This window comes from Anomaloglossus baeobatrachus, chromosome 4, assembly GCF_048569485.1.
Source record: "Anomaloglossus baeobatrachus isolate aAnoBae1 chromosome 4, aAnoBae1.hap1, whole genome shotgun sequence".
Taxonomy (NCBI): Eukaryota; Metazoa; Chordata; class Amphibia; order Anura; family Aromobatidae; genus Anomaloglossus; species Anomaloglossus baeobatrachus.
The window spans coordinates 572,762,314-572,775,694 of NC_134356.1; the positions used below are offsets into that span (position 1 = coordinate 572,762,314).

General features: G+C 47.3%; 1 protein-coding gene across 5 annotated transcripts in view; it reads left to right on the forward strand.

Moving 5' to 3' along the window:
- NOX5 (NADPH oxidase 5) overlaps nucleotides 1-13,381 on the forward strand; it is a 133,418-nt gene that overhangs the window by 60,824 nt on the left and 59,213 nt on the right. For all 5 annotated transcript variants that reach the window (XM_075346080.1, XM_075346078.1, XM_075346082.1 and 2 more), the window contains exon 3: nucleotides 9,643-9,793. In XM_075346080.1, the coding sequence (XP_075202195.1) occupies nucleotides 9,643-9,793 (151 nt within the window). The remainder of the gene's footprint in view (nucleotides 1-9,642; nucleotides 9,794-13,381) is intronic.

The following is a 13,381-nucleotide window of genomic DNA, read 5'->3' on the forward strand; positions in this document are numbered from 1 at the left end:
GACAGAGTTACGAGAGACGGCAACAAAACGGCCTGCGCTAAACAACATGGAGACATCGACAGGCAAAAGAGCTGAAGCAGGCATGCTGATGACAACTGGCCTAGGAAGAGGACGCCCGAGGCGGAGTGTAGTAGAAGAGGCACCTACCATAACGCTGCCGGCTGTAACCGGAGAACCGGGGAGGCCCGCCAAGATCACGTGGGTCACCTCATGGGATGCTGGTACCGGAGAGACGACCACAGAAGTCCGGGCCACCTACACGACCCAACTGACGCTGGGAAGCGGGACACTCGGAGCACCCCTTCAGAGTCCGGAGGCGGCTGCGGCGGTCAAGGTAGGGCCTCTGCCCCCCACAGAAGTCCAGGCTCCGGACTGGCAAAACACCACAAAGTTGGAGGAGGATGAGTGAGGGTTTTTCTGGGAGCCAGTGAAGCCGTCGTCCATAACCCGGCGACAGTCCCCACCGCCTGAGATAAATCCGGTGCAAGAACGGCTTCTGGCCGAGACCGTGGCAAGAGAAATGATGGCCGGGTCCAACAGTGAAGAATTTGACCGGCAGTGTAGCATTGGCACCGTAGTAAAGTTTAATCAGGCCGAGGGATACGGGTTTATAGAGGACGATGAGACCGGAGAACACTTCTTCTATAATCGGGTCAATCTGGACACTGAAGGGTTACCACAACGTCTCCATACCCTGTACCCGGGTGAGAAAGTAAAGTTCCGAAGAGAAGTGGGTTGCCGGGGCCTGTTTGCAGTAGGAGTGACCCGTATGCCCACTGTTCAGGAGGCCGCGCAGTGGCAACAGGAGATAGAGTGGGAAGAATGTCAGTACCGGAGATGCACGCAGCAGAGACCGGTGATTGCTGATGTTTGTCGGCCAAGAAGCACTCCGGCGGCATCGCCAGAGGCAGTAGCTGAGCCGGCAGAAGGGGATCAGGCAAAGGAAACACCGGCGATCTTGGCGATTCGCCAGAGCATGGTGTCGCATCCGGTGGTTGTTGTCGGCAGCCCACAGCCGTCCCGTCCAGCTACCCCATCACCCCCGCCGGGGGCTGAGGGGCCAAAACCAGAGGCCGGAGAACCAGAGTTGCAGCCAAACTATGAACCGTTTCAAAGGCTGCGCCGCTTACCCGGCCAATCCCTCTCTGATTATGTGAGGGCCCAGCGGGCTGAATGGCTACGCGCTTACCACCCTGCGTGAGATACCAGTAAACAGGAGTGATGGACATAGATGTTTTCAAGAACCGGTACTGTTCCAAGCTGGGGACTGTTTCCAGTTGCAGCAACGTTCAAGGTATTGAGCCCGGGAGGAGCCCGATGCCGGACTGTGCAGGGACTCCCTCCGTGTCTGTTAAAGAAAATCTTATTGTTTGTTATTTGTCTGCCTACGGAAGACCGGGAGCGCTTGGGAATAGCCTCCGGGCAGAAGACCAGCTAAGACCGGGAGCGCCTGAGGAGGGCCTCCGGGCAGATGTTCAACTAAGACCGGGAGCTCCCTTGGAGGGACTCCGGGCACCGGACTTGTGTGCCCATTTTTTGTGTGTTTATGTGATGGTTTTAAAGTTTGATTAGATAAAGAGAAAGATTGCTTTGCAACCAGGCGTGTGGGTTTGTTTGATTTTTGTCTTGCAGGTACGAACCTTGCCGGGAGGCTGAGGTTAAAGAGGGGAGGTATGTAAGGGGTGGACGAACCCCTGTTGGTGAAAAGGACGTTTTCCCCCTGAAGATGCCCCACAATGGGGTGGTCAGCGATGTAATGTTATGTGTGGCTATAGTGATAACCGGGGTCCCCATTAGGTACAGGGTGGAGGGTGGTCCCCATGGGAACAGTGACAGGAGAAGGAGGAGCAGGACAGCCTAGGGGGAGGGTTAGAGGACTCTGTAGCAGAGTGAGAGTAGAACAAGAGAGAGAGTCTGTTGGTGCTGAGAGAAGAAGCAACGGGGCAGAGTGTGGGAGCGACCGTGGCAGATAGCCAAAGAGAGAAAGAGAAAAGTGCCTTGATCAAGAACCAGCAGTGTACGGGTAAGACCCGAAGAAGCATAGATAGAGAAGCAGAAGTTTATGGGCAAAGCCTGTAGTAGCCGTAGTATGAAAATAGTTGAGGAAACCAAAGTAGCCGGGTAACGCCCGCTGAAGAGAGATAAGAGAAGTCCCCCCGGCGAGAATTGTGATTTGGAAACTGCAAGATTTGTGTATCAAGACTGTATAGAAGTTATGTGCAATAAAATGCCTTTTGGTTCATCTGATGCCTGTCTGCGGTGTTTACCTGAGTCTGGCAAAATGCCTCTGCCATCCACACTCTGCCCCACAAACAACACCCCTGTCTCAATAGTGACGGCCGGGCCGGGGGTTAGCCTGATACATGAAGCGGCCATCACAGCAACCCCCAAGGCACCCCCTGCCCCCCGTTACACCCCACAGACGGCAATCTTGACAGGCGATGTCTGTGGCTTGACCATGTAGTCTGGATTGGGGGTCTTCACAGGCGATGTCTGTGGCTTGACCATGCAGTCTGGACAGAGGGTCTTGATAGGCGTCGTCTCTGGCTTGCCTCGCAGACTGAGCTCGGAGTCTTGACAAGCGTCATCGGTGGCTTGACCACACAGTCTGGGCTAGGGATAATCTTCTGGCACACTACCTGGCATGGACTGTTTGGGAGTAATGATTTGGCCACTCGACTCTTCTGCAGGGAGGCAACCTTCCTCACCCCTGCGTGAACGTCTCTCTGCTTCTCTCCCTTGGCGCCAAAACTCCCCTTCTTGTCACCTCTTGTATGTTTTTAGATGACTAAATACTTATTTTCCACCATAAAAAAAATCTTGCCAAATCAGACAAGGTGATTTTCTGGATTTGTTTTCTCATTTTGTCTCTCATAGTTGTGGTCTACCTATGATGTCAATTTCAGGCCTCTCATCTTTATAAGTGGGAGAACTTGCACAATTGGAGGCTGAGTAAATACTTTTTTTCCCCACTGTCAATTTGACTTGCAACTCCTTAGCATATGATTAGCTATGCAGATGCTTGTCATGTTTTGCTCCTAACAATCTAAATTTAAATTTTTATTAATTTGTTAGTATTTTGTAAATCCACCTTTGGTTTTCAACACTGCCTGAATCCTTCTGTAGTTGAGTGAAGCCATTTATGGTCAAACTACTTGAACTTTGAAGAAACGGTACACTTTACTTCAAAGCATACTCCTACTGCAGACTGATCCATGGTTCCTGGTACTACTGCTGTTGTATAAATGTCTTCCTCCTCACTATCTGACACCACGGTTACACTCAATAAAACCACAGAGCCCCACATGGCCATGGTCGCATCCCACCCACAGGCATCCGATACTATAACAGTTTCGACCACCGTTGGACAAAGATCATCTATTGGACGTGCTGTGTCGATCTGTTCACCCAAGTTTATGCCAGACCTTTGATCTAGGACAATTATTGCTGGAGTCAGTCAATACCTGGAAACACTCGGGTTCGGGTCTAATTTTTTTGTTTACCTGCAATGTTAGTATAAGCCTCTTATCTTTATCATTAGTTGGGTCGACATGTGAGCTCTAGTCCGACTCTGCCCCTTTTGTGATTAGCAGCTTATGTCTATGGAAATGTACACTGAAATCGTGGTGTGGACAGGGATATGCTACATACAAAATCTAAAATCTATCACTGTGTCAGAACGGCTGCAGCCACTAATCTAAGTGATATATTGTTGAACTCAGGGCCTCTTTGCCTACATCATGCTGCTCTTAGATGTGGTAGCAAAAAGCTGCTGACAGAATCCCTTTAAGTAAATAAACTAACATGGAACCTGTATGCTGCAGCTGGTGCCTCCTGTGGTACTTCTCGCAGCACTTAACGCTTGCTGTCTCACTGTCTCTGTCGCTTGGCAACACCTAACCACCTCACTAGTAAGCAGTACCTAAAACCTGGCCACTAGATAGCCACATTTAGAGATTACACATAACCACATTATATGTATAACAGAATATACAGAATTATTCTATAACGATGATCGGTGTATTCAGGACAAGGCACACGGGCCTAGCACCATCTTACATATCCACCGAAATCTGATCCCAGGTCTCTTCTAGATGTTCCCATTTGTAACACCGGCATTCCTGCGCTGTCTCTCTTCACTCGGGAGGGACACCAGTGCATTCACATCTGTGCAGCGCAGCCCTGCCCCGTTTCCTCCGCCGTGTCTTCTGGCTCCCACGTCCTGCACCCGCCATGCAGGTCTCCTGGGAGCGTGCATGCTCCCTGCATCTTAAAGGGGCAACATGCTTAATCTGGAAAGGCCTATCGCTGATGGGCACTAGGTACTTAAGGTATCCTCCCCCTTAGGGAGGTGCCTGAGCAACATTGTTCCTAGTTTGTCCTGCACCTACTAGTTCCTTGTTAGGTCCCTGTACCTGTATCTCACCTGTTCCCGTACCTTTCCTGCCTGGCTGAACCTATCCAGTATGAAACTGAACCTGTCTTGCCTGCCTATACCCGTACCTGTCCTGCCTGAACCTGAACCAAACCAGTCTGAACCAGAACCTGTCTGTTCCTTTATTTCCAATCCTGCCTGATTGCCTGTACCCAAGTCCACTCCTGAACTCATCTTGTCTGATTCTGCCGTCTAGTCTGAAGCAAACGTTCCCTCCATACTAGTGTTCACCATGCCTGTGACAGTTATCTAGTCCTGCCTATTACCGCAAGCCTTGATACCTGCGTCCATGACTGCTGGGGTCAGCGGCTGCAGTACCGGGGACTACCCTAGAATGGTGGGTAGCTTCCAGCACAAGCCTAACCTCATCATGACAGGATCTAATGAAGATGAGGTCCAAGGTAAGCCCAGTCCCGTGATACAGTGGGTACACAACCACCAGCATGACACCAATGTTCATGCATTCTGGTCAACTCACTTCGGTATGTATACAGCTTCTTCAACTTTACCCTCAACTTTTTGATTGGGTTGAGGTCAGGGGACTGTGGGGCCAATCCACCACATCTATTTCATTGTCATTAAACCATCTCTTTGCCAATCTTGACGTATGCTTTGGTTCCATGTCTTGCTGGAACACTATGTTGTCCTTTTCAAACTTATAGTACTTGAGTACATATAGCTCAGCATTAAGACCACCATCGATCCAATCAAGTATCCAATCCTTTTGGCTGTGAAACAATCCTATATCATCAGGCTTTCTCCACTGAACTCGACAATTCCTTCAATTTCTTGATTCGTTAGCTCCTTTATCCCTTGTGTCTTCCAGATCCAATTGCACCAATCAGAGTCCAGTCTATTGACTTTCATGTCATTGCTCCAAATCTATTTCAAAGACATTTTTTCTGTGTGTATGGTATCCAATCTAAGATTTGTTAATTTTCCATACACACTACTTCAGTTTATTTTGCAAACACAAGATTATTCTAGTGATTGCTCCAAATCACCCATTTCCAATCTTCTGCTATCCACTTTTCGTTCTTTTTTGCAAACTGAAGCCGATGTTTCTTATGATGATATTGAAGTTGAGGCTTCTTTTTTCGGGCCACCACTCCAGACTTGTGTAGCATGTGTCGCACTGTGCTTGCATGGACGTCTGAGATCTCACTATTACGAAGCATAGGAGCCACCTCTAGTGCTGTGTTTGTTGCGCTAGAACTAATGACCTGGTGATGAGTCAACTTTTTGACTCCGATATTTTGCCTGGGCATCCACCTCTTGGTTTTTGAATGGATGGACAGATTTAATTTCGTCTTCTTCCATCTGTCATGGCACTCACATTTTGGCAATTTTCTTGGCCGAGATGTAATATCGCGCGAGGTGGTAGTTGTGGGCGAGGTAATCGTTTGTCGCACCCCAGCACACTACATGAAAATGGAGGTCCTGGCTGGGTGTGTGGTGTTGCTCTCCAGAGGCGATACGCCATTGCAGGCGACATGTTGTCAATGGTTTTGGCCTACCAAGATCAGATGGTAGACAATTCATTAAAGGAGATCACAAGTTTATAAAAAAACAGTTTTACTGAGCATAAACTTGGCAACAACAATGTACATTAGATAACGGACACAAATCTTACATGTTTCAATGTCACAGAGGATAATTAAACACACATTCTTCACTTCAGTTGTTCCAACCTTCATAAGTCCTTTTCTTCCCAACACTACTCAGCCTAATATTACATTACAGTCTTCGGAAGTCATTCTCCTCCTCAAGCAGTTCCACATCTATTCCCTGTTAGAGGGATGTTGCCAATATGGCTGGACTGAGCTAGAAGCTACTGAAGATTCCTAGGGGACACTCGCTCAAGACACTCATTTCGTTCCTTGTCCTGCTCCGTCTTGCACCAGGACCCATCTCTCTAAGTCACTCATTACTTCAGTCAGTGCTCAGAACTGGCTCCACTAGATCATTCCGTGTCATGGTTACCTCCTCTCTCAGTTGATCCCTCTTTTCCTAGGTCACACTATCCTATGTAAGAGTCTTCCTCTCTTCAGGTCCCCCATAGCATGCAGCTCTGCTGCTACTTAGGCCTGAGGTATGTTTCTGTCAGAGGCTGGGCCCTAACTGATGTTACCACAGATGCAGTTTCTCTCCCCCAGCACTAGCTGCTTCTCTGTACGCAAATCCCAACTGTCAACTGTCTGTTGCTGGGCAGATACATACCAATAACACTTTTAATACCTTGTTAAGCATCCTACAGTATATACTATATAACATTACATCTTATACCTATACCCATACACTACATCATCAATACTGTTACACCTCTACATAGTAATATTTTAAACTCTGCTACAACTTATACATTACAATACCGTACACTATTGTGAAGTTGAACGAAATGTATTGCTTATTTTAAACTTTTATAAAAAATAAAATGAAAAATGGGGTGTGCAATATTATTTGACCCCTTTAAGTTAATACTTTGTAGAGCGACCTTTTGCTGCGATTACAGCTGCAAGTCGCTTGGGGTATGTCTCTATTAGTTTTCCACATCGGGAGACTGAAATTCTTGCCCATTCTTCCTTTGCAAAGAGCTCAAGCTGAGTGAGGTTGGATGGAGAGCGTTTGTGAACAGCAGTTTTCAGCTCTTTCCACAGATTTTCGATTGGATTCAGGTCTGGACTTTGACTTGGCCATTCTAACACCTGGATACGTTTATTTGTGATCCATTCCATTGTGGATTTTGCTTTATGTTTAGGATCATTGTCTTGTTGAAAGACAAATCTCCGTCCCAGTCTCCGGTCTTTTGCAGACTCCAACAGGTTTTCTTCAAGAATGGTCCTGTATTTGGCTCCATCCATCTTCCCATCAATTTTAACCATCTTCCCTGTCGCTGCTGAAGAAAAGCAAGCCCAAACCATGATGCTGCCACCACCATATTTGACAGTGGGGATGGTGTGTTCAGGGTGATGAGCTGTGTTGCTTTTACGCCAAACATATTGTTTGGCATTGTGCCCAAAAAGTTTGATTTTAGTTTCATCTGAGCAGAGCACCTTCTTCCATATGTTTGGTGTGTCTCCCAGGTGGCTTGTGGCAAACTTTAAACAACACTTTTTATGGATATCTTTGAGAAATGGCTTTAAAGTAAGGTAAGAAAGCAATTAGAAAATAATAATTGTGAAGTTGCTTTAGTCCAAGTCAGGCCTTATGCAAATATAAAAATCTAATATATAAAGCTGAATGTGTGTGTGTGTGTGTGTGTGTGTGTGTGTGTGTGTGTGTGTGTGTGTACGCTCAAGGAATCTGCACTGTTGCATTTACAATCATAAAATTTTGCACAGTCACCCTATTTGACTCAGGGAACATCATAGACTATGTTTTTAGGGGAAAATTTAACCCTGCGCTTTATAGTTATTCTCCAAAAAAACTGCTTCCATTAAAGTCAATGGAGCTGGGAGCTACAGGTCATTAATAGGAGCTGTGATTGGTTTCTATAGGTAACAAACGACATTCTTAGAATAAGAAACTTATGTGTTAGTTAATATGATTTTGGTGTAGAGATGGATAGAGAGAGACAGACAGAGAGAGAGGCAGACAGAGAAAGACTTATAGAGAGAGACAAAGAGAGAGAGAGAGATGGATAGAGAGGGAGAGACTTATAGAGAGAGAGACACAGACAGAGAGATGGAGAGATAGACAGATATACAGAGAGATAGAGAGAGACAGTCAGAGAGAGATACAGAGAAAGAGAGAGAGACAGAGAGAGAGAGAGAGACAGACAGATATACAGAGAGACATAGAGAGAGACAGCCAAAGAGAGATACAGAGAAACAGACAGAGAGATTGAGAGAGAGAGACACAGAAACAGACAGATAGAGACAGAGAGACAGACAGAGAAGGAGACAGAGAAACAGAATGAGAGAGTGGGAGAGAGACAGAGAGACACTTAGTTACTATCCTGGGCATCGACGGGTACTACAGCTAATACGCCTATAAAATATAAAATACCATATTTTTCGATTTATAAGACGCACCGGATTATAAGACGTACCCCAAATTCAGAGAAAAAAAAAGTTAAAAAAGAAAAAAATATATGGGGTCTGTTTTATAATCCGTTGGTGTCTTACCGCTGTGCTGGGGCTGCAGGCTCTGCTCCACGCTGGCTCTGCTGTGTGCTGCTCTGTTCTTTCCTGGCTCTGCTCCGTGCTCTGCTCTGCTCTGCCCCATACTGGCTCTGCTCTGCCCCTTCGTGGTTCTACTTTCTGCAGGGTCTGCCCCTTGCTGGCTCTGTTCTGTGAGGGGGCGATGAGGCACGGGTTATTTTGAACATGTTGGCGGTGAGGGCTTTAAACAAATGGCGCCCGGAGGCAGCGCATGCGCAGAAGGAGCTCTTGAGCCAAGAGCTCCATCTGCGCACGTGCGGACTCTGGGCACCATTATTTGAAGTCCTTACCACTGACATTGTCAGAATGGCTTGTACCTCGCTGACCGCCGCCGAGCACAGGAGCTTCGCCGGCCACCGCCTACCACAGAAGGTGCCCCAGCTACCTCCGACCACAGTAGTTTCGCCGGCCGTCGCCGACCACAGCAGCTGCGCCGGCCGCCGCCTGACCACAGCAGGTCCCCTGCTTCTCCGCCGGCCACCGCACAGAGCTCCTGCCTCCTGTGACCCCTCTCAATCACCACCTTTTAAGCTACATTTGGATTTTAAGACGCACCCTCATTTTCCTCCCAAATTTTTGGGAGGAAAAGGGCGTCTCATAAACCGAAAAATACGGTACATAAAAAAGGAGCTCATTAACTTCAGCGTCTAATGGACTGATGAAAATTGCTGAGGACAAGGCTCAGCTATATCAATCAGTCTCACAAACATAAATAGAAAGACTGACATCATTCATATGCGATCATGCAACATCACTCAATCCCAGAACTGAGAATGAGGGTCTTCTAAATCCTGACAAGAACCTGAGTGTGTGAACATCGTCTTATGATGATTCACAATTCAACATATTAAGAGGAACATACACATACATGGCATCATGTGGATAGATAAGCATACATTGTTACTACATGTTGTGGTCCTGATGTAATATTCGCAGAACAGTTCTATTTGGATTTAGCACACATGGCTCATAATGTATATGACTTTCTACAACAGTATAACATTACACATCAATAGCTTTCATCTAATTCAATTTTTGCTTCAGTCTTTCTTCGCAGAGCGCTTCTTCGCCTTATTTGATTCAGATGGCAGTGGCTCCATTAGCCTGGATGAGTTACTAAAGGCTTTTAACCTCCTAATACATGGAAGTGATACCGACAAACTGCGATTCCTATTCCAAGTGTATGACGTTGATGGTAATTGTATGGGGCTTTTGGATTCCAGTCAGTGTCAACAACGTACTGTGATCACAACTGAATATAACAAGATCTGTGCACTTGATTCTATGGACCTCATTTATCAAAACTAGAACCGTTCTCTCCTCCCAGAGGTGCAGAGTTTTTTCAATGTAGCTTAGAAATTAAATCATAAATAGGGCTGAGAGGACCCAGACTGAAAAAGTCCGGATCCGCACGATTTCAAAGATGCCCAGGTGCCGGACCCGGGCCCTTGATTCCGGGTGCACGATCCTGATTCGGCACTGGGCAAATTAAACAGAAAATAAAGAAAACAATACTTACGGAGACTTGGTGTCATGGCGGCAAACTACTTCCGGGTCGCGCATTCACTTCCTGTACTGCGCAATAGGCTCAACGCATACACACAGCTTTTCATGCTTTCTCCACCCACCGGCCTTCCTGTCGTCTGTGATTGGTTGCAGTCAGACGCACCCCCACCCTGTGACAGTGTCAGCCTGCAGTCATTGCTCATCGAGGCTCAGTCATAGTCTACACTCACAGCCAGCGGTCGTATTCTGTGGCCGCTCACTGTGAGATGTAGCAGAGCTGAAAGCAGCATGGTATCTCGTGTGGAATACTTCGGACCTGGAGGGATGTTTGGGGTTAATAAAGTGGTGAAGGAAGGTAAGTTTTTGTATTTTATTCCAAATAAAGGATTTTTTCTCTGTGTTTGTACTCATTTACTGTCACTTACAGGAATGCGATGCAGTTATCTCATAGACGCCTGTGCCATCTCTAACCTAGGGTTTAGTAGCAGCTGTGCGCTGTTATTAACCCCTACTATTACCCCGATTGCCATCGCACTAGGGTAACGGGAGAGATGGTAAAGCACCGGGATTGTCACATCTAATGGATGTGGATTACCGGGTGGCTGCGGGCTGAGAATACCAGCATAACGGCATGTGGCACATAACCACAGAATGTAACCGGCAATAGTTTCTCACCCTTCCGCTGGCTCAACAGGAATTAGAATGTCCGTGCCTCAGAGCTTCCAGGGCTACTTACTCCAAACCAGCAGCACCCCGCTTTCTGCGGGCACCCACCAGGAATGGAATAATGCCGGTTTTAATAAGCTGGGTGACGACCGCAAAGCCTGCAGTCAGGTGACTGGATTGTCCCAAGCTGGATTCCTTCCTTAGGTAGTCCTTGATATCTTAGCCAAATCCTTGCATTCGATGCTGAAGTCCATGTAGTATTATAATCCAGATTCGGTTATGGCTTGCCAATCGGATCCGCAAATCCTAGATTAGTATCATGTAGCAAGAGTCTACCTGGGCAATGGACAGTCCTCCTTCTTATACCCCTGAGCTCTCCATTCAGACCATTGGGGTCTTCACGATTGGTGGATAAGACTGGGCTCCTATTGGCTAGATTTCAAGCCATATACAAAATATCCCTAGTAGTAATGGTCTCTGGCAGAGACGAGGGAGACACAGCTAAGGGTACCGTCACACTTTAGCGACGCAGCAGCGATCCCACCAGCGATCTGACCTGGTCAGGATCGCTGCTGCGTCGCTACATGGTCGCTGGTGAGCTGTCAAACAGGCAGATCTCACCAGCGACCAGTGACCAGCCCCCAGCCAGCAGCGACGTGCAAGCGATGCTGCGCTTGCACGGAGCCGGCGTCTGGAAGCTGCGGACACTGGTAACTAAGGTAAACATCGGGTATGGTTACCCGATGTTTACCTTAGTTACCAGCGCACACCGCTTAGCTTAGCATGTGCAGGGAGCAGGAGCCGGCACTGACAGTGTGAGAGCTGCGGAGGCAGGTAACAAAGGAAAATATCGGGTAACCACCTTGGTTACCCGATGTTTACCTTGGTTACAGCTTACCGCAGGCTGTCAGACGCCGGCTCCTGCTCCCTGCACATTCAGGATTGTTGCTCTCTCGCTGTCACACACAGCGATGTGTGCTTATCAGCGGGAGAGCAACAATAAAAAAACAACCAGGGCTGTGTGTAACGAGCAGCGATCTCACAGCAGGGGCCAGATCGCTGCTCAGTGTCACACACAGCGAGATCGCTAATGAGGTCACTGCTGCGTCACAAAAACCGTGACTCAGCAGTTATCTCAGTAGCGATCTCACTGTGTGTGAAGTACCCCTAAGTTACATCACATCTAGCAATACAAATAGTAATACAATGGGAGGTTCACATAATTGATTTGTCTGTGTAACTGACCTTTACTGGCCAAGGCAATTTCATGAGTGAACAAGAACTTTTACACTAGACTATAGGGATCGCAGGTAAGTCGCTGGGAGGTCGCAGGTGAGATGTCACACAGTCAGATCTTACCAGCGATGCAGGAACAATACAGGTCGCAGTAGCTATGGAACGCTCTACCTCAGCACATCAGACTCTCCACTACCGTGGAAAGCTTCAAGAGGAACCTCAAGACCCACCTCTTCCAACAAGCCTACAACCTACAATAGCCCACAGCCCTGTAGACCACTGCGCAACAAGCTCTGTCCTCACCTATTGTACCATCACCCATTCCCTGTAGACTGTGAGCCCTCGCGGGCAGGGTCCTCTCTCCTCCTATACCAGTCTGTCTTGTACTGTTAATGATTGTTGTACGTATACCCTCTTTCACTTGTAAAGCGCCATGGAATAAATGGCGCTATAATAATAAATAATAATAATAATAAGTATAACGATCTCAGCAGTCACTGGGACTCTGTCACACAGTGTCAAACACAGCGATATGTCCTGCCCAGCAGGACATCGCCTTTGAAGAAAATGGAATGGACCATTCTGCAACGACTAGAGATCTCACAGCAGAGGCCTGATCGCTGGTAGGTGTCACACATAACAAGATCGCTAACGGGATCGCTACTGCGTCACGGAAACCGTGACTCAGCTGCGATCTCGCTAGCGATCTCGTTATGTGTGACGGTACCTTTAGAGTCTTGTAGAAACAATGAGGGGCTTATCCTCCGTTTATAAACAAACTATCATCATGTCTGGCTGAATTTTAAGAAACTTAACCCATTCTAGGCACTGACAGAGTCCATGTCGTCACAGGCGCGTCTAACTGCAACCAATTACACGCGCCGGTGGGCAGGCAAAGCAGTGAATATTCAATTGTCGGCTCCGTAAGGGAAAGCGTAGCCCGAAAGGAGTATGCAGCCATGACACAGACTCAGTGAGTAGACTGCGCAAGCCCCTATCCCCCTATCCCTTCCACCAATGTTTTTAATTTCTGGATTCTGGTCCCCGTAGACTTATATGGGTAACATTCCGGAGCAGATCGGGGGTTTTTTTGTTTTGTTTTTTTTAATCTAGAAGGGACCCTGTGGTCTCGTTTTTTTGCGAGTCTAATCATAAAGAATGATTGCTGACTATCGGCCATAAATATTTTTTTGTAAGATCGGTTTACAGCATAAGGCCGGTTTCAGACATCAGTGTTTAATCAGGTACCAGTCACACGCATGGTTATGGTCATACGTGTGTCACGCATGTAACATCCGTGTTTGCATATGTGTGACAAGTACCGGAGAAAACTCGTGTCTGTGAAATAAAAAGATTTTCCACATTTACCGGTTTT